The sequence below is a fragment of the Eufriesea mexicana genome, unplaced genomic scaffold (assembly GCF_001483705.2).
Source record: "Eufriesea mexicana isolate 0111107269 unplaced genomic scaffold, ASM148370v2 scaffold1837, whole genome shotgun sequence".
Classification (NCBI taxonomy): Eukaryota; Metazoa; Arthropoda; class Insecta; order Hymenoptera; family Apidae; genus Eufriesea; species Eufriesea mexicana.
This window is the reverse complement of record NW_016909955.1, coordinates 808,702-826,999: the sequence shown is the minus strand read 5'-3', so window position 1 is coordinate 826,999 and position 18,298 is coordinate 808,702. Positions and strand designations below refer to the sequence as shown.

At 53.0% G+C, this 18,298-nt stretch overlaps 1 protein-coding gene across 2 annotated transcripts in view; it reads right to left on the bottom strand.

Annotated features, from left to right (window-relative positions):
• The window catches only part of cpx (synaptic transmission protein complexin), a 196,271-nt gene that overhangs the window by 26,361 nt on the left and 151,612 nt on the right, over positions 1–18,298 (bottom strand). The window contains exon 1 of one of the 2 annotated variants that reach the window (XM_017902698.1): positions 8,906–8,970. The exons of the other annotated variant lie outside the window; for it this stretch is intronic. Within the exon in view, the coding sequence (XP_017758187.1) occupies positions 8,906–8,918 (13 nt within the window). The 5' untranslated portion in view covers positions 8,919–8,970. Of the gene's footprint in view, positions 1–8,905; positions 8,971–18,298 lie in introns of those variants that run through there. 2 annotated transcript variants of the gene reach the window in all.

Genomic DNA, 18,298 nt, shown 5'->3' with positions numbered 1-18,298 from the left:
TCCTAGATAGCAGCCAACGTGAGCAACACGGGTCAGGCTCGTGGTCAATTTTCGCAGATATCTTGGTACGAAATGGTTTGACTTTGCCGTTGATTATGGTACGTATCATTGGAACTTAAATCGCAAGGCAAAGAGATAAAAACGAATTTAATTCTCGGATAAATCCGTAAAATTGTCCTCTTTTCGCACTCGCCGAGATAAGTGCGTCTCTCATAGACGAGAAAGAGAAGCACGTGGGGTCTAGATCGTACAAAGGAAGGTATTTCGCGAAATGATCGATCCGCGAGGATGCACAGGGTGAACGACGCGACAAATTCCAAAGAAACCGAGCAAAGTTCCCGCTTTTATCGTGGATTCGGAGACAAAGTTGCGGTGAACACGGAGAAAGCGCGAGTCCTACAACGCGATCTCTACGTTTCCTCTTCTTCTTTTATCCTCCACCAGCGTGGGCGCTATCGTTCGTTGCCTTTCGATTCGAGATTTCGCAAACTCGAGGACCGAAATATCTGCACTAGGTGCATCGTTGTTTATCGCGAAGGCTCTGTCGGATCGCGTGAGTTTGCCGAACAAACGAATTTCCACTAGCGTTCGTGTCACCGACCACGCAAAGGTGGCAGAAGCACGACGATGACTCGGAATCACGGATCGCGTATCTGGACGAATATTTTCTTGGACGTCTAGTTGCTCGGCGTTCGTTGCACGACGAGAAGTCGGAAATCGATGCGTCGTCGAAGCTTGGCCTAGAACAGAGACTTCTCTATCCACCGTCGAATTTACTATGGCTTTGGCTGGTCGTCAAAGCGGTTACGCAAGCATGTAAACGGCGTAGCAAACTGCGTCGCTCGCTTCGAGGTGTTTTTCTCGGCGTCAAACTTTCCCGTAAAATTTCCCTCCGCGAGTCATTTCCATTCTCATTAAGAACAAAGCGTCGTCTCGGTCGTCCTATTTCGATCGCGGCGATGAGCATCTCGAAAGTTTACTCCTCCCTGGGTCGCGATGCATCCTCGTCCAATTACGCGTCTATCCTGTTTCTGTTTCGGATGTGGCGAAAATCTAGCGGACGCCTCGTAATTAGCCGTAGTAACGGAGTAGAAAATAGAAGTGGTCCAAGTTGGTCCCGTCGTATTCCGAACACGTCGTAGAATTAGTCCTATTGATTCCTCCCGCTCTCTCTCTCTCTCTCTCTCTCTCTCTCTCTCTCTCTCTCTCTCTCTTTCTCCGACTCTCTGACCGACAGCGAGGCGATAACTTCGTTCAGTCGGAAACACGAGAGATGATCCTTGTCTCGACGGGGACCAGTTGCAGCCTTGCTTTGCCTGCGCCACAATAGACGGGTAATTTCTCTTCCTCCGTTTCTGCTTCCCTCTTCTTCGCTTCTGTACCGCGCGCAGAGTCAGCCTGCGTCGCGGCGGCGACGTCGTCGTCGACTAACTTGTTTCGAGTTGCCTGTACTTTCGCGAAATTGCCAAGTCGCAGCATGGCCTCGGCTTTTCAGGCGATCTCGTTTGACACGGCGGATCGTTTTGAGCTAATTAACAGGCACCCGTCCCAATCAACGCCACTTCCGTCGATTGGATGAACTGTTCCGAGAGTTGCGTAAATATCGGCCGGCCGACATCGTCGCTTTTCCTGCTCCTTCTATACACCCACTTTCCTCCAAACTTTCTCTCCTACGAGGCTAAGAGTCGTCGATCGAATTTCGCGCGCCCCCGAGACGGAGTCCGCTGTTCTTCCGCGGAAGATTACCTTCGTAAAAGCGCGGCGCTGAAACTGGGTTGAGCGATATAACCCAGATGCATCGGAAAGAGGAACGTCGGGCCTCTTTATGCATCCAGAGTTTCGAATACCGCTGTGGGAACGTTGGTCGGAGTAGAGCGGTTTCGTGCCGTTTTCGGCTCGTTCTCGCCGGACCTGTGGTAGATAAGGCTGTTCGAAGGAGTTGCACGCGATAGGTGGAAGGCCACGGGGAAAGTCGAGACACGAGGGAACCTTTTGGTGGAACGTTTAAACCGTGGCTGTTATCGCGAGAGAGACGTCGACGCGTTACACGACCTTGTCACCGATAAAACTCCAGTGTGCAAGCTCGAAGCACGAGTAGGTCAAGCATCTCGCTGACCAACGCCGCGGCGAGGAAGCCAACACGTTCCACTGTCATCGTCGAAGCCGTTCTTTCTACCATTTTCTTTCCCTTCTCGCTTTCCACGATTAAATAACCCGCGCTCGATTTCGCGCCACGTTTTGGCAGATTCTAGAGGTAGAGACCGCGTTATTAAAAATGGAATTCGTATTTCGCTTTGGGAAGCAGCTTTCAACGAGATTCGCGCGAACGCCTTGCCGCTCTTTGCGCAATTTCTCGAAGAAATCTCGGCAAACCTGCTCGCGTTTTAAATTTAAATTACACATCTAGCGAGGACGTATAGAGAGACGTGTTCTCGGAAGACGGAAGACAGATCTCGTTGTCGCGGTTCGGAACGAAACGAACGCGAACTTGGAGACTTAATAGCCACGTTTGTCCTGGCCCGTCGTTGCAGCTGTTCCTTCCATTTATTTATCGGACTTTCGATTAACGAGCAACCAATGAGCTGTTCAAACGGTAATTACGATACAGCCGGCTCCCTTTTATTCGCCGGGATAAATGGGCACGAACCGACTCGAATGTTTTATCAGCGACGGCTAATAAACTTATCGGTAAAGAGCTTAGTTAGCGAGTTAACCCAAAGTTAACTTCCACAGCGGCGAACAGGGGTCGCGGAGAGTTGGTCCATTACCATCGCGAATCTTTTCGCGTTTACCACGCGGTGCACTCGGACCGAGCAGAGACGTTCGAGGGGGGAAAAGGACGACGCGCGTTTATGGCAGTTTGACCAAAGTCGCTTTCGATTTCTACAGGCACCTGCACGCGTGCCGTGACGGCGGAAGGGGATCGATTCATTTTCACCGAGCTTTTCTAGCCCCGGATCAAGCCGTATTCAAGCAGCCGCCGCTTATCGCGATACCGAGGACTCGTTCACAAGCGTCGTTAAAAAAAATACGGGTCACACGGCAGACCAGTGGTTACCAGCTCGCGAGAGAGAAAGAACTTCTCGCCGGTTTGCGAAGAACGCGCGAAACTGCGAGAAAAGTACGAGAAAATCGCGAGCCCATCGAGACAATGGCGAATTTCGTGGTCGATCGCTGACGCGCGAGAAGGGGATGTTTCGTCGCCCTAATCGGCCCCCTCGATTCCAAGACGCGAGGCTGCGTTTCGAAAAGGAAGCTTTTCTCATTCGCCACGACACGACAGGCTTCAATTTCGCTGGCTGGAAAAGTAATTCCTCCGGTCTTCTGCCAGCAGGCCGAACCGCGACTTGGGAACCGCTGACGCGGAGGGTCTCTTTTCCGAGCAACGAATGCTCGAAGCTCCGAGCGTTTCGAGGGAGAAGTAGGCCAGCTTGTGCACGTAAAGACTCTATTTTTTGTGACGCATAACCGCCGAGGTCGGTCAAAGGGAAACCTCAGCAATTCAACGAGATCCGACACGTGACGTTGGCATCGCATGCCAACCGATCGGCCGTCGATCCTTGAATACGAATTAGCCAGCTCCCCGGATGGCTTTCCTCGGCCGACGGACTTTCCGAGACACCGCACGCGACCACCACTCTCCAGGACGAATCGTGGAAATATTTCGACCGGGGAAAATTGAAACTCGGCGAACTTTTTGGGGTACGAAGCCCGCGGGACGGGTTAAGCAGTTCCGAGCAGATAATCTTTTTACGTTATCCCCGACCGGTTGGACGGTCGAGGCGAGATAAGCATACGGCCGGACTAGCCTGGCAAAGGAAAATACGGGAAGAATTATCGCCACGTTGGGATAAGGATAATCCTCACGTTCGAGGATTAATCGTATAGTTCCGAGTTCTCTCGCGTGAACGCTATCGGGTCGCTTCGATCTAACGATTAACCGATTCTAATTGCACGTTCTAGCACGCACGTGACCGGCCGGGATTCCTCTGCGGATCAGCCAGGTTCGACGAACCGTCGCGAAACAGGGGCGAGGGACGTTCCGCTCGCTGAAATCGCTTTGGAAATTTCATCGCCCCGTTTACGACCCCGCGACCGTTCCTTCGATTGTAAAGTTAATCGTAAATTACGCGGATCATTTCACGGGATTACTTGGCCGTTACACGATCCATCCGCGGGTTTAACGCCGGCCGCGTATTTTTCTGGATTCGTCGGTGCGAGAATGTTCGCTTACGCGGCTTCGAACTGTGCGTATCGATCTTATCGTTGGGTTCATTAAATGGAATATCCCGTGGAAACGGTTACAACGATCCATCGCGGTCTGTCGCGGTGGACGTCGAATCTTTCCCTTGTAATTACCTCTTATTGTCGGCGAAATCGAATTAATTCCGATTCAGAGTCGACGAAGCGGCCGACGGTCGTCGATAACGGTCGTCTTTTTGCGCGTCACGCCGGCTGGTCATTAATTATCCCGAAATTCAACGACCGCCAGTGCGCGCGCTACGTGACAACGCGCTGCCTGCAACCTGCTAATTAGCATCCACCTATTGCGCCCGGATTATTCTTCCGAGAACACTGACGTCGCGTTTCGCTTCGTCCCCTCCGTCCCCTTTGTCGAACGATAAAACTTCCGGCTTGAAAAATGTCTAAATGACAACGAAAAATTCGAAAATTCCGCCATTTCGAGCGGAAGGTTTCTATTTTTCCCTGCACTTCGTCTCTAGACAGTGTTTCGTATCGTTCGAATGGAAACATAAGAGTGTATGCTATACTCCGTGATGCAACACGCGGAGGAAGGGGCAAGTTGCGCGGACAACCCCCGTGGCAGGGGGCCCGGGCGAGAACCGTAAACTCGGGGATTAACGAATTTCCGCGATAACGGGAGGCGACGGAAAGTGGCGAAAAGCCAAGGAATTCGAAAGAGTAATTTGCGGCGCTGTTCGTAATTGAATCGCAGCAAATAAACTGAAATTCTATATTTCCATGTCCCGTTGCATCGGTATTCGTTAAATCAATTAAATTATTCGCGCTCGAAACGATCCGATCGTTGGAACGAACATTTTTGTTTCCCTCGTTTACCGATACGCCCGCTGCAAAATCCCAGCTGCGAATTCTCGATAAATTCAACAATGAAATATCGAGCGCGTTCGAGTACTCTTTATTACAGCATACGTGTGAATATTTCCGTTTAACGCAGCGACGGAACAGGCCGAGCTCGTCTTTTCCGCTCTCCCTCGTCCAACGACGAGCGGGTTAATTATTTTTCCGTGGTTAGCTCGACGATAAATCGGCCGGGTAACAAGGGAGGAAATACGCGTTATTTCTCGGCAGTTTGGAAAGAACGCTTCTTCCCGTGGAGAGAACCCCATTGTCCGTGGGACGGAACGGTCTTGGAAGCAAACTCGTGGCTCCACCGACGAAATAAATCGGCGAACAGCGGAGCGGCTTAAAGCAGCCACGATTACGATGTCTCTGTATTTGTTCATCTCCGGCGCGATCCCAATTAAATCCGCAACGGATAACATTGTTCGATGAGAATAGGGTAGGAGCGGGTAAGAGTATCCAACTCGCTGCTAACTACGAGCAGCGGGCACCGGGCAATCTGTCCCGGGAGCAGAATTTGAATTTCGATTTGCAAACGCGGTTAAACTTCCTGCAGAAACTGACGTTGCGCGGCGATTAAACGTATCCGACTTCGATTCGTTTCCCGATCCGACATGGAAAATCTCCAACTTCCCGACTATACGATTTCCGAATTTTCTGCTCGAATCCCCTCCTACGTCTTTCGCGCAGTTTATCGCCTGTTTCAAACGGAGTCGAGGCGTTTCAGGAGCAGCTAGGAGGCTACCTACCGAAAACTGGTTGCGAATTTTTCAAAGCGGCACGGCACACAGCCGTGACGAAAAACTTTCCCCTAATTAACTCGCGCGCTATCCCTCGCGTTCGAGCGAACACCGGGGCGCGTTCGCTGCCAACGAACCGCACGTGTCCGGTGAAAATGGTTGCCTAAGCCTAAACTACTCTACTGTGGATAACGAGAAGCTGATTTTCGAAGGGCGTTTCGACCCTCTGCTCTCGCTGGATTGCCTCTAAAATTAATTTCCCCCCGCGGCCCCCGCGGACGGACTTTGTTTACGGCGGTCACGTTTTTCGCAGACTCTTTCCACGCAGACAATCGATTTCGCGCGTTCCGCTCTGCATATATTCGCACTCGTTACGTGACCAGCTTCGTCGAATAAGCGAAAATTTTCCCACCGCCCTCCCTCCCCACGGTCCAGACGCGCAACTTGCCCCGTTCAATTTTTAGTCCCTGCAATCGATAATTTTCCTCTCGTCCCGACTGTAAATATCCTCTCTTCTCTCGCGACCCACCACCACCACCACCACACGCAGCTACCCCTGCTGCATCCCCTTGTTTCGTGCACTGGCATATTTATCGCGCGAGCGAGCACGAAAGCGCGAACTGGCTCCAGACGCGAGTCCAGGCCCGTAATAATTTACAAGGAGTTAGGGCGTCAACGGGCAGCCGTGTTACCAGATTCAACACGGCCAGGAACAAACGGATAGATATTGGGCCGGCTTGTCAACGCGTTATTTACGACTCGTTGTAACGTATTGATTTGCGCGGGTCAGGGTACCGGCGGAACCAGCCTCGTTTCTAGGCTCCGGGGAGGAACGCGTGTGGCAGAACGACACGGACAAATGATGGATTTCCCAGGACCCCGGTGGCAAGCGTAAGCACGCTTTCTCGTTCGGAAAACTCGCCCGATCTTTCTCCGTTCCGTTCGATTCGAGGAATTCGTCGAGGCGCGAACCGCGTCGTGTGCCCACTACGCTCGCGTCCACGCGGGGTACGACGGGGGTTAATTCGCGGCGTTTGTTTTTCGACGAATTTTCTCACGCACCGTGCTCCACCCCGGTCGAGAGAGCTGCGTGCCCCGTGGAGCGCGTGGACCCGTTCGAACGGAAGTTCCGATCTCTGGAAGAAAAACACGAGAGCAGCTCCGGGACCGGGAACCGTGGTGCGCGGACGTCGCAAGCAGACAGACAGGAGGGCACTTATATCGGTGAAACACGAGGGAAGCAGGAAAATGGGAGTGGCTCGAGACAGTTTGCAGGCAAAGGAAACATCGGGCACGAAAACATTGCGGAATAACGACGACACGTCGAGTTGTCACGAGCAATTGCACGCGTAAACAGTGGAAATTCCGACGTAAACTCCGACGAGGACGATGTGACGTAACGGAGGCTGCCGCGAACGGATCTCGAAAGGGTTGGGAACGTCGTCGATAGGGAATTTCGAAATGGAACCTTCCTCCGTTTGCACACGGCGAGTTTCGCTCTAACGAATTCGTTTCGACGCACCTTTGGATAACGCTCTGCTCCAAGGACGAAGCTTAAAAGCGGCTGGCCTTTGAACGGCCTTTTTTCCGCGAGGAGGGGAAACCGCAGTGCAGAGTACACATCGTGGTACACTGATCTTTTTTCCTCTCTTCCTTTTTTCCAACTCTGCGGAGATAAAGAGGACCCGGCGCAGCTGGAATTTACAGCAGAGGCAGGCTGGCAGAAATTCTCGCGAATCGTCGTCGTTGACTTTTTCTCCGCGCGGTTCGCCAGCCTCGAATATATTCGATAGAATTCGAACGCGTTTTCGAGACGGTTCTAAAAGCGGTAACGAGCAAAGTTTTGTAACTAGGGTGTTGCAGCAGGCGCTTGTTTTCCATCGGAACGCAACGGGTTCCGTTTCCTCGTCTTAAGCGAGCTTCGGGGCTGTTTTATATTTCGTTTTCGCGAAACGACCGAGTCGGTTGCGAATGGTAGACACGGGAAATGGCTCTCGAGTACCACGGGAGCTGGAGAATTTTTCGGAAGACGTAATATCCGGGAAAGCGAAGGGCGAGGGTTTAATTCGACTTGGAGGACGACGCCGAATGGAGCATTAGCGAAATTAAGGCACGATACTCGATTAGCCGCGACGCAACTTTTCCTCGAAATTCGAGCATCCGCAGTGTAGGGTTTAAACGGGACGCGGCGTTCGAACAGGGTCGTCACGCGAGAAGCTGCATTGCGTACGTCGGCCCGAGATTTCTGCGGCCAGTGGAACGTGGAATCATTGAATAACGGGCGTGACGAGGAATCGAGAAATATTTACCCACATTCGACACACGGAGCAAACGAAAATGGCATAAAATGGTACTCGCGGGTCGGATCGCGAGACGATCGAATCGGGCTTGGAATCTAGGAAACGTGCAAGCGTCAAAGTCTCGAAAGGTCGAGTTAAACGCGATTCTTTCGAATCGAAGCGAGACGCGTAGATCTCGCGGTCGGTAGAAGAATGAAAGAAGATCGAGAAAGGAGAGAGAGAGGGAGAGAGAGAGAGACAGCGATCCGCGAGCGAGACGAATCGAGACCGATTCCGTGGAACGTGCAAGAAGACAGACGAAGAAACGAGAGAGAAAAGGAGAGAGAAAGAGAGATTATGTTTGACGTGAACAATACCTGATTCCGTTCGCTGGCACGGAGCGCAGGTGTAACGTGGTGCTTCGTGGCGCTTCGTGGCGCGCCACTCTGGAGCCAGTCCCCTCGATGCGGCAGCGATACCCTTTCACACGTAACTCGTGAAGCGAAGGGTGAAAAATAAAGACGAACGATCGGAGCGGTAGCGGTAGCTGGTGGAACGGGCGCGGAGGGACAGGCTCCAGCTCTGTTTTGCTCGCGTTACCACGATCGATGGATCGATATCGCGGATGGAACCGGAGAGATGGGAGAGAAGCCGATAGACCGAGTACTCGCGCGTTTCGTATCATTCGTCGTGGCGTTGGTAGCGTACGGAGCGTCCGCGAGGAATCAACAAGAGCAAGTGAAGAGGCTAAGTAGTGCATGCTTGGCTTTCTAGCGGACATACCCAGTATGTCCATGACTCGGCCTCGTGGCTGCGCTCGTGATGCTGGCGACAGTAGTACTGGCGCCGTTTCGGTCAGACTTGGGTTGCCAGCACCGACGACGACCACCACCGCTACCACCACCACCGCCACCACCACCAGCATCGTCGGCGTCCCCTATCGAGAACCGAGTTCCCCACCAGCACTCTCGGTGGGCGTGCTTCCACGATAGACGGAAGGGGTTCCACCGACAGAGAGGGGTAGAAAAATGTTGCTCTCCCCTCTGGAACGCTCTTCTAACCCCTTTCGCGTTCTACCCTCCACCGCCCCGTTCCACCAGAACCAGCCTGTAACCCGCGCCTAATATTTCCACGGGACTTTCCGGAGCCGACGCGCGATCGGTTCTTCTCGAGAAGAAAAAGAGAGAGAAAGGAGAGAGAGAGAGAGAGAGAGAGAGAGAGAGTGTGCACGCAACCGAGGATCCAAGAAGGGACGCGTCGCCGGTGCGGATCCCGTGCGCGCGCGAGAGACCACCAATCGGTGGCGTAGCTACCGACTGCGTCGTAGCTCACCCTCGAGATAAATCGACGACACTGGGTCAGAGAGAAAAGAACGGCTTTGTAATTTGGCCGAACGCTGCCTTTGCCTTCGGGCGATCGTTCTCTCCCTTGTTCTTCCTTTCCGATGATTTAATTCCATTAGGCCGGTGTCGAATACCGATCGAGTTTCATCGATTCCACGGATTTCATTCCGACCGACGTCGGAATGTTAACGCGAACGGTATTAACCACGAGTCCGCGGGGGTGCGGAAACAGCCTGGGCGAAACTTTCCTTCTTATCGATCGCTTTTACGGAAAATCCATCCAATCTAGCCGGGATGCAATGTTCGAAAAAGCCGGGAACGGATGAGCGGACCCGACCCGGGGGCCGGTCAACGATAACAATTCGTTCCAAGAGCGTTCCATCGCGTTCAATTCCCACTATTGTTTCCCTCTCATGCAAGTGAAATAGAAACGTAAGTCCCGGTGAAATTTGCCGGCGCGCGGGAACCACGCGTAAAAGTAACGGGCCGGGGAAGAAAGGAAAATGGTGGAAAGACGGAAGGGACACACGCGCGGGGAGGAGGCGATTCTTGCACTCGAGCGAAATTGCAATTAGTAAACGCGAAAGCGTCTTGCTACACGCGCATTCCGCGTACCACCGGCAAGCCATTAAGGAATATTCCCGCATGCGAGGCTCGCTTAATGAGCGATATAATTTATTGGCACTACTTAGAACCCGGTCTAGTTGCGGTTTGTAGTTAATAGAACCTACGACCTCCGTGCCATTAACGGCGGCAAGCGGAAAGGTAAGATGCCACCTTCGGGCAAGAGGACGCCCGAGGACCGTGCCTAGCTCTCCTCCTATTTCCACCAGCTTTACATCCGCGTTCGCGATCCTCTTCGTCCAACTTGCCCTTTGCTACTACCACCGTTTCACCCAGTCGTTCGAGTCCCTTCGTCTCGATTCGCTAGCTCATTGTCTGGCCTCTCGTTCATCGTCCGCCTCTATCGCCGCTCGTACCACTCGTACGTCTCTTCTCTCTGGCCTGTTCCGATTCTCCTCCGTTTCCTCCGCCACCCTCTTCGCTCTCCTCTTCCACCGTCTCCGTCCATTTCGCGCGGGACATGAGTTTGACAGACACCGAGAGGAACACGCACCCTTCATCTTCCAGACACCGAGCTCCGGAAGATTTATCGGGCTTTTCACGCACCCATCGCCGATTCACCCTCCCTTTCATCGCTGAAAATAGGCCGACGCTATTATTTTCGAGTATTTTTCGCTATTATTTCTCCGACGAAGAGAACAGACCTAGATGCGTGGATCGGGGGTGCGGGTGTAAAATAGATGGGACGAGGCGCGGTGCGCGTAAAACGAACCCCTAAACGCGGAACGAGGTCCTCGAGGACGGGGAACGCGCCGCGACGCGACTCGTGGAATCGACTGGATGGCGGACGCGCTATTCCCGGCGAACGAGCCGAGGCACTTAACGAAAAGAAAATCTCGGGTCCGGTTATTCGCGATAAAGCAGCGAAGCGTTGCTGACTTATGGCGCGTAAGCCGAGCGACTCGAAAGGCCGAGAGAAACCGGGAAGGCTAGGCGGCCGAATCCATAAACATCGGCAATCCACTTCTACCACTACTACCACTAGCACCGTGGCCAACCAACACGGGTGCAGCTTCTAGCACGACGACGGGGATCGAGCGAAGCAAAGACGATCTCTCACCTGTTTACGCGACCGCCTGGTGCTGACGTGCTCGCGCGTGTTCCACCCCGTGTGTGCACGGGGTCTCGAGCTGGCTATCGGCTTGATAAATACAAGCGCTCGTTGAATAATGCATCGGCCGTTCCGGCACTCGGGAGTAAACAAGTAACCTAACACCGTGGCCCGGCACCGGCGGGATACCGATTCGCCTAAATCCTCCGCCGCTGTCCGTTCGACTTGTCGCCGGTCAACTTTCGCGACCCCTCTGCACATTTCATTGCCACGATACGACGCTCCCCTCGCGGGCAGGGCAGGGTGCCGCTGTGGGTGCGCGCATAGGCGCGGGACGCGCAGGTTGCCACCGCTTTGCCTCGTAAATTCCACACGGCATAAGCGAAGCGGATCTTTTAGATTCGTTGTTCGCTGGTTTGGAAAAAGAACCGATAGGTGGTTCCAGCGGCGGTAGTGATTTAATGAATAAAACGACGTTAAATTCTTCTCTGGTTAAAGGCGATGCGAAATCGATACGCTCTATCTCTCTAGAGAGATCCTTTTGCCCAGGTGCGTTTAACGCGACGAATTTTTCGATTGACCGACCACGTAATTGCACTATGGCCGGTCGATCCCGGCGCTTCGGCCGGATCGAATATTTGAAAAATCTGGTGCGCTCGGTGCTCTGTGTCGAATCTCTGAAAATGGACTGCACGGAAAGCGGGGGAGAAAAAAAAAGAAAAAAAAAGGAAAAAAGAGGAGGAAAAAAAAAAGGGACGAGGGTAGAACAAAAATAAATTTATCGATCCGGCGAAGGAAAAAGGTAATTTCGTTGAAAAATGCGATAGCTGCGGGCGCGCAATGAATATCGAAAGTGATTTAAAAAAAATATATACCCGTCGTGAATATTAACGTCGGTGGATTCGTCGTTGAATCGATTATAAGGCGCAGCTTTTCGGTATATAACGGGAATCGCGAGATCCAATTTCCTAGGTTCGTTAGAGCGAAAAAAGAAAGGAGAGAAGAGAGTTGTTCGCTGTAAACTCTATAAATCCATTTGCTTCTCTTGATATCGAATAGTATTTGGATATCGAAACCGTGCGGGGAGAAGGGACATGGATGTACCGTAATCAACGGTATCGATATCGTCTTTGGCCTTGACGCTATTCCTCCGACGCGACGCCGAGATTGATACCCCGTAAAGACATGTCTGCGATATACACCCGTGACGTAACGCATTCGAGTACAAACGGGCAAAACGATCCTATTGAACGGCGTCTTAAAACTCTCCGGCTTCGTACGAGTTACGTACACTTACGTAGTACGCCTACGCACACGTGTACGCGCGCAAGAATTCGCGCGATGATCACGCGATTCGATCCTGGCGAGCGTACTCGTTAGCCTGGCTCGCGGACAACTAGGCCGACGCGAGGCATATCGGTTTCCATTGCGAATCGAGACTACTCGGATCGTTCCACTGTTCGAACGTTCAATTTTGCCGGATTGATTGGCCCGCGTTGTCAAAGGATGCTCGAAATCGACCGATTTCGCTCGATTGAAATTATTCGCTGCAACTTCCGGCCACATTCCGCCCGTCCAGACGGAGAAAAATCCCTGGACCAGGGTACGTCGGTTTCTTCGCGCGACTCGCCTAATCGCAGCCTGGTGACCGAGATCGGAATGCCGTGACGTTAACGAGATAATTTCGCATGGTCGGGTATATTAAGCCGTTTCGGTAATTGCGGACGTTAATAACGATAGACGCGTTGATGGAACACACACCGGTAATCCGTGTTTCGGAATACTAAGCGGCACAGACGCCACCGTGATGAACTCGTCCACCACAGCAAATACTCGGACCTAATCAACGCAAGATGGCCGGACGCGAATTACAGACGAATTTCGTCGAACCGCGCGGTAAATATTTGTCACGGCAACAAAAGTCCCGAAGGGCGTTTGTTTCCAGCTTTCAATCAGCCTCCATCGTCCAGGAGTTCCTATTATCGCATCAATTATCGCTAATTAGCATTGGCTCCACCGTCAAGATCCGCGTGACCGTGCAAACACTGGCTCATTATCGACGCGTCTCCCTGTCCGCCATCGAACCTACGTGTCCGCGGCGACTCCTCGCGTCCATAGTTTCATCTCGCGTTGAAATTCCGCTGTTCCCTTTTCCCCGAGAGTACGCGCGTTTAAGATAAATACCGAAAGATCGACACCTGTCAAAGCATGACGCAGGTGTCCTAAGGCCAGCTCAGCGAGGACAGAAATCTCGCGTAGAGCAAAAGGGCAAAAGCTGGCTCGATCTCGCGATGTTCAGTACGCATAGAGACTGCGAAAGCACGGCCTATCGATCTCGCACGGTAATTACTAATTGCACCCGGAAAATGAGGTTTTTACCAAAGCATCGATCGGTCGATCGGAGGAGAATCACGGAGATCCGAAGACTCTCGAGTAATTCGGTTTAATATCGTCGGGGGGGCTATAGAGAGAGGGTCGGTCAGGCCGGCACGAATTGTCGTTGAGGATTGTCGTCGTCCTGGTCGGACTCCAGGCAGTCCTGCTGCCAATCATTATCTCGATGGTATGCAGACATACCACCACGTGCGAAACCGGGTATGCGAGGGCTTCCTGGGAGACGGTCTACGACGGCCGGGTCGATGAGAGAATACGCGCTGGCGAAGGGGCTGCGTGGCTCCGGGAATGAGAAGGGGCGACAAAGCCCCGGGACCAGTATATTGGCATACCAACGGCCGGTGATATGGGAATACTTTAAGAACAACTTTATAGCCGCCGACACGACTGAATTGAGACGATCGGGATGCTCCTCTTTCTTCCTCCGCCCCCGTGCTTTTGTCTCTCCGATCTTGGCCTCTGATCGGACACCGATCCTTCCGACCCGCTTTTCGCCAATTCTCCATTTTCCTCCGCAATATACAGGCCAGTCGGTGACACGTATAGGGTGTGGTTTAACAGGGGTTGGGATTTACGAAAGGCGAAATTGATTCGTTCGAATAAAACTCTCTCGCGCGATTAAATCCGGCTGCAGATATACATCCTCCGCGTATGCACGCGCACCGCGTTGCGTTTATTACTCGAATTTTCCCTGCGCGGTGATGCGGAGGAGGAACGGAGCAACGACGAAGGCGAGCTAACGTCTTTCCAAGTATTCCTATCAGCCTTTGTCCGTCGCTCTTTCACGAGCCGTAAGGTCGCGCGTTTAGTGGCATTAATATCGGCGAATTAACTCGGAACGACGATCTACGCGACGACGCCGGGACGAGGAGAGCTTAACTCGAACGTACGGCAGCAGATAAGGCGTCTCGCGTTTGCTATTGTGCACCGACGCTCAGCGACGACTACTATGAGAACGTATACGCGGCAATTCAGTTACCCGGCTAGGAAACACCCCTATAAAGATACACGCGTCTTCTCCCGAAAGAATCCCATTAGTTTGCATTCCCGGTCGAATCGAGTCCCGATACGCCCGACTGTTTCTCTCCTAACACCCCTCGTACCTCGCGATTCCGATCAAGCGAATTCCATCTAACTTCGCCTTCGTCTTCGCCGTCCCCGCCCCGCGATTATTTCGGGGATAGCGACCCTGCAAACGAGCCTCTGAACTTCCGCCGTAAAAGCTGCCGTCAAAGTTCGCCGCTCTGCTCGGGCAAAATCGCCAACAACGATGCGAGAACTGCCAAGGTTCCTGGTAGCAGGGACGCGTTACGTAAGTCGAGTCGGGTATAATCCAATCACCGATGAAGACTATACGCGCAGGCTGGTATGTACGCCGGTCGACCAGGGTGTCTCCGTTGGTCTTCGTGGAAGCAATTTGTTCCGTGCTCGTCTAAATAGCGGCGGTCGTTTAATTTCGCGTCGAGCCACCGATCGAACGATTCTCCGACTACATTGTGCCGGGATGATCCCCTTAAGGAGGGCTGAATCGGTCGCCTAATTGCCGTGGCCTTCCTTTTTCTCCGCGATCCCTTCTGTCCTCGCCGCCACACCTTTCTTCCCACCGCTGCACGTGCTTTCTCCTCCCTTTCGCTTGTCTCTTCTCTCGCCTTTTTCCATCTCGCGGCCTGTCATCTCGCCCGCTCCGGATCGATTTAGTGGCACCGCGGTTGAATCGAGCACGCCGAGAAAACCGAGATCCAAGCTGGTATCGGAGAGAAATAGAGACGGAGAGAGAGAGAGAGAGAGAGAGAGAGGATGGAAAAGAAAGGGGAAAACGGGGTGAAAGAAGCTGGTTTCCTAGCGCTTACATACCCGATGGGAACTCTTTTATCGGGGAATCGAAGGAGGAGCGGACGGCGAGGAACAACGGACAAAGGGAGTGTTTAAGAGGCGCGGGCAAAAGGAGAAAAGGAACGGACGGAGGAATCAAGGTGGAAAGGTAAATAAGGAGAAGTCGGTGGAGAGAAATTGTACGCTGGTCGAAGGAAGCGGAAAAATTTCGAGGCAGACAAGCGAGGAAGCGAGCGAGTAACCGGTCTGAATGGACGAGGAGGAAGAATCAGCGGACCGAGGAAGCAACGAGAGTGGAAGAGATAAAGCTCGCGGATATTTAGAGAAGCTGGAAAGACGCCGGTCGTGTCCGCCTCCCGTCCGAAAGCAGATAAAGAGAGAAAGAGAGGAAGGGAAGCGGCCGAGGAACTAACAGCAGCTTAACGCTCGCCAATAGAATCCTGGAAGTCTGCTCACGTGCGCGCGAACCACGCCACCACCATTTTACTGTAAATCAGCCTTAAACCAGTCCGGGCAGCTTACAATCAAACGTACTTAGCCGGTCTTCCACGAGGCGGATAAAGTGGCCAAAGACGAAAATGGAATATATCCGAGATCATAAAGCACGCGCGTATCCACGTCTCGCGTTTTTCCACCGGTTTTTCCCGATTCTCTCGATTCTCTCCACCGCTGGCCCTGCCTAGCAGCGCCGATCCATCGAGAGAGCTCTTTTCTCCGCGATATGTCGTGGCCGAAAAACGTGGTCGGCCGGCTAGTCCGACGAAAGTGGTCCTAAATCGAGGCTATACGTTACGATTCGCTGAAACGTCCCTCCTCGAGAGCTAGCCGATGATGACGGTCTCCGGGATTATGGCCGTGCACGGAACCACGAGGAAAGCTCCAACGAGCCGTGACGAATTCTCCCAAGAGAATCGCGCGACGAATCGCGATCCTCGTCGAAAGATCGTCGCAACTTTCACCGGTCGTGTGCACGAATCCTCCTCGCTATCGCGCGACCAGGAGGAAGTCGGTTTTATCGTTTCGGGCCACTCGCCACTGACCCGACTGATGCTCGCGATACGATCGTAATTCGCGCCGGCACCTGTACGGACAGATAAGAGGCGAAGGGTCAATAAATGCCCGTTAGGATTCGTAAATTAGCGGCGGAGGTTTATCGCGCTGGCTGGAAGCTGGCGAATAATCGGCCGTTAGCAGCTTTTATTCGCCCGAAACGCTCGGCTGATTTACGCCGCGCGTAAACCGGTTCGCGTAAATCGTCGAATCGTTGCAACCGGAGAGGCTGTGAACCGGTGATAATGATTAACACCGGCGCAGCTGAGAACCCTGCGAGCTTCCTCTTTCGCTTTTTCGCCGCGTGATACGCGGAAACGCTGCACTTCTCGCGGAGGAATAAAAAATGGCCGACGCGTGGACCGGTACCCCGTCCGACGCGATATTCCGGGAACGGTGGTAGCCGACATCGGCTTCGCTGGCGACTCGGGTGATCGATGTCGGAGGAAAAGTGTAACGTTGTCGGCCGGTGGAAATAACGACGCGTCACGTCCGGCGGCGAGTAATTATCCCGGAATGAATTAGTCGCGGCAGAAATTTGTAATTGCGTTCGCGGGGCTGACCACGATAGGGACACGCTATTCACGGCTTTGCGGTGGCGCTTTTTAAACGCGCGGAAACCGAGTCAAAGGTTGTCCTGTCCGCGTACACCTCTCGTCGATCCGCGCGGCGCTTCGACGCTCAAAGAGAGCGCGGAAGAGAGCCAGCGTCGCCTGTGTCCTTCCCCTTTCGTTATTACCCTTTGATATCGACGCGAACCCTTTCTCAGTGCCACTCGGGGCAAAGGAACGGCGAGAACTTTTTCCAAACTCGAAAGACGGGGCCCGTCGAGTCGGTGCGAATTTTCGAACGAATTTTAAATAAACTTGGAATAAATTTCAGATAAATTTCGTGTAAAATTGTAAAGGAATTTCAACGACGACCAGGTACGCGAGTTTAACGAGATTAATTTCTCGGAGTTATCGCGAATTTCCATATGACTTGCCCGCAGAAGGATTCGCCGGTCTAACACGATAACCGGGATCAGAAGGGACCGTTCGGAAGGCTGTACAAGCTTAGTCGGAATACGGCAAAGGGTGCGATGATCTAGATTAGAAAGGTCTAATTGGCACTCGGGTTGGCGCCGAGCGTTGCAGCTATTTCGAGACAAGACGTTCGATTTTCGTTCCCTCTTGCAAACTCTGTCGGCTCTGAAAGAACGCTGCGCCGCTACCCCGCGAGATATGAGAATTACGACGGCAATTTGCCGGAGGAACCTATGGAACGCGTAAAAATGTATAGCGGATGCTGCATGAAGACGTCGTCGGGTCAACGGATCGTGGCTGTCCGCGCGGGGATGGCCGCGGAAAGACAAGGCGAACGGTGTGGAGAGATGGCACCGAAAGATACGGAAATGGCAGGGCGGAGCGTGGAAAGAAAATTCGGAAGAAAGAGTCGTTAGGGAAAGGCGATAACGGCGTCGGAGCCCGGGTTGGTCTCGCGACGACGAGGAGGAAAAGGACGACGGTGGTATCGGAATTTCAGCGACAGCCGCGAAAAGTATCACGGCCATTGCTCGCGGTCGCGAAGAAAACGCGCTGCTCGAGAAGAAATCGTTACACGCCCGCCTTTATTCGCGCGAGCAGGCTGTAATAGGTTTTCGGTTGGTCGGGAAGTAGGAGGTAATGGCGGAGGAGAAAACACGGAACGCTAATTCCGTTAGGAAGACCGTTGGTAACCGAGGCCGTTCCGCGAAAGCGGCAAGAAATATTCAATTTACCTCGTGCCCTTTTTCCTCTCTTTCCTATAATCGTGGTCGTTGCTCGAACGCTCCGCGTTTACCCAGCGGCGTGCGCGTGGCACGAATTACCGGAGTAATTACTGGGCCAGGTGAAACGGGAA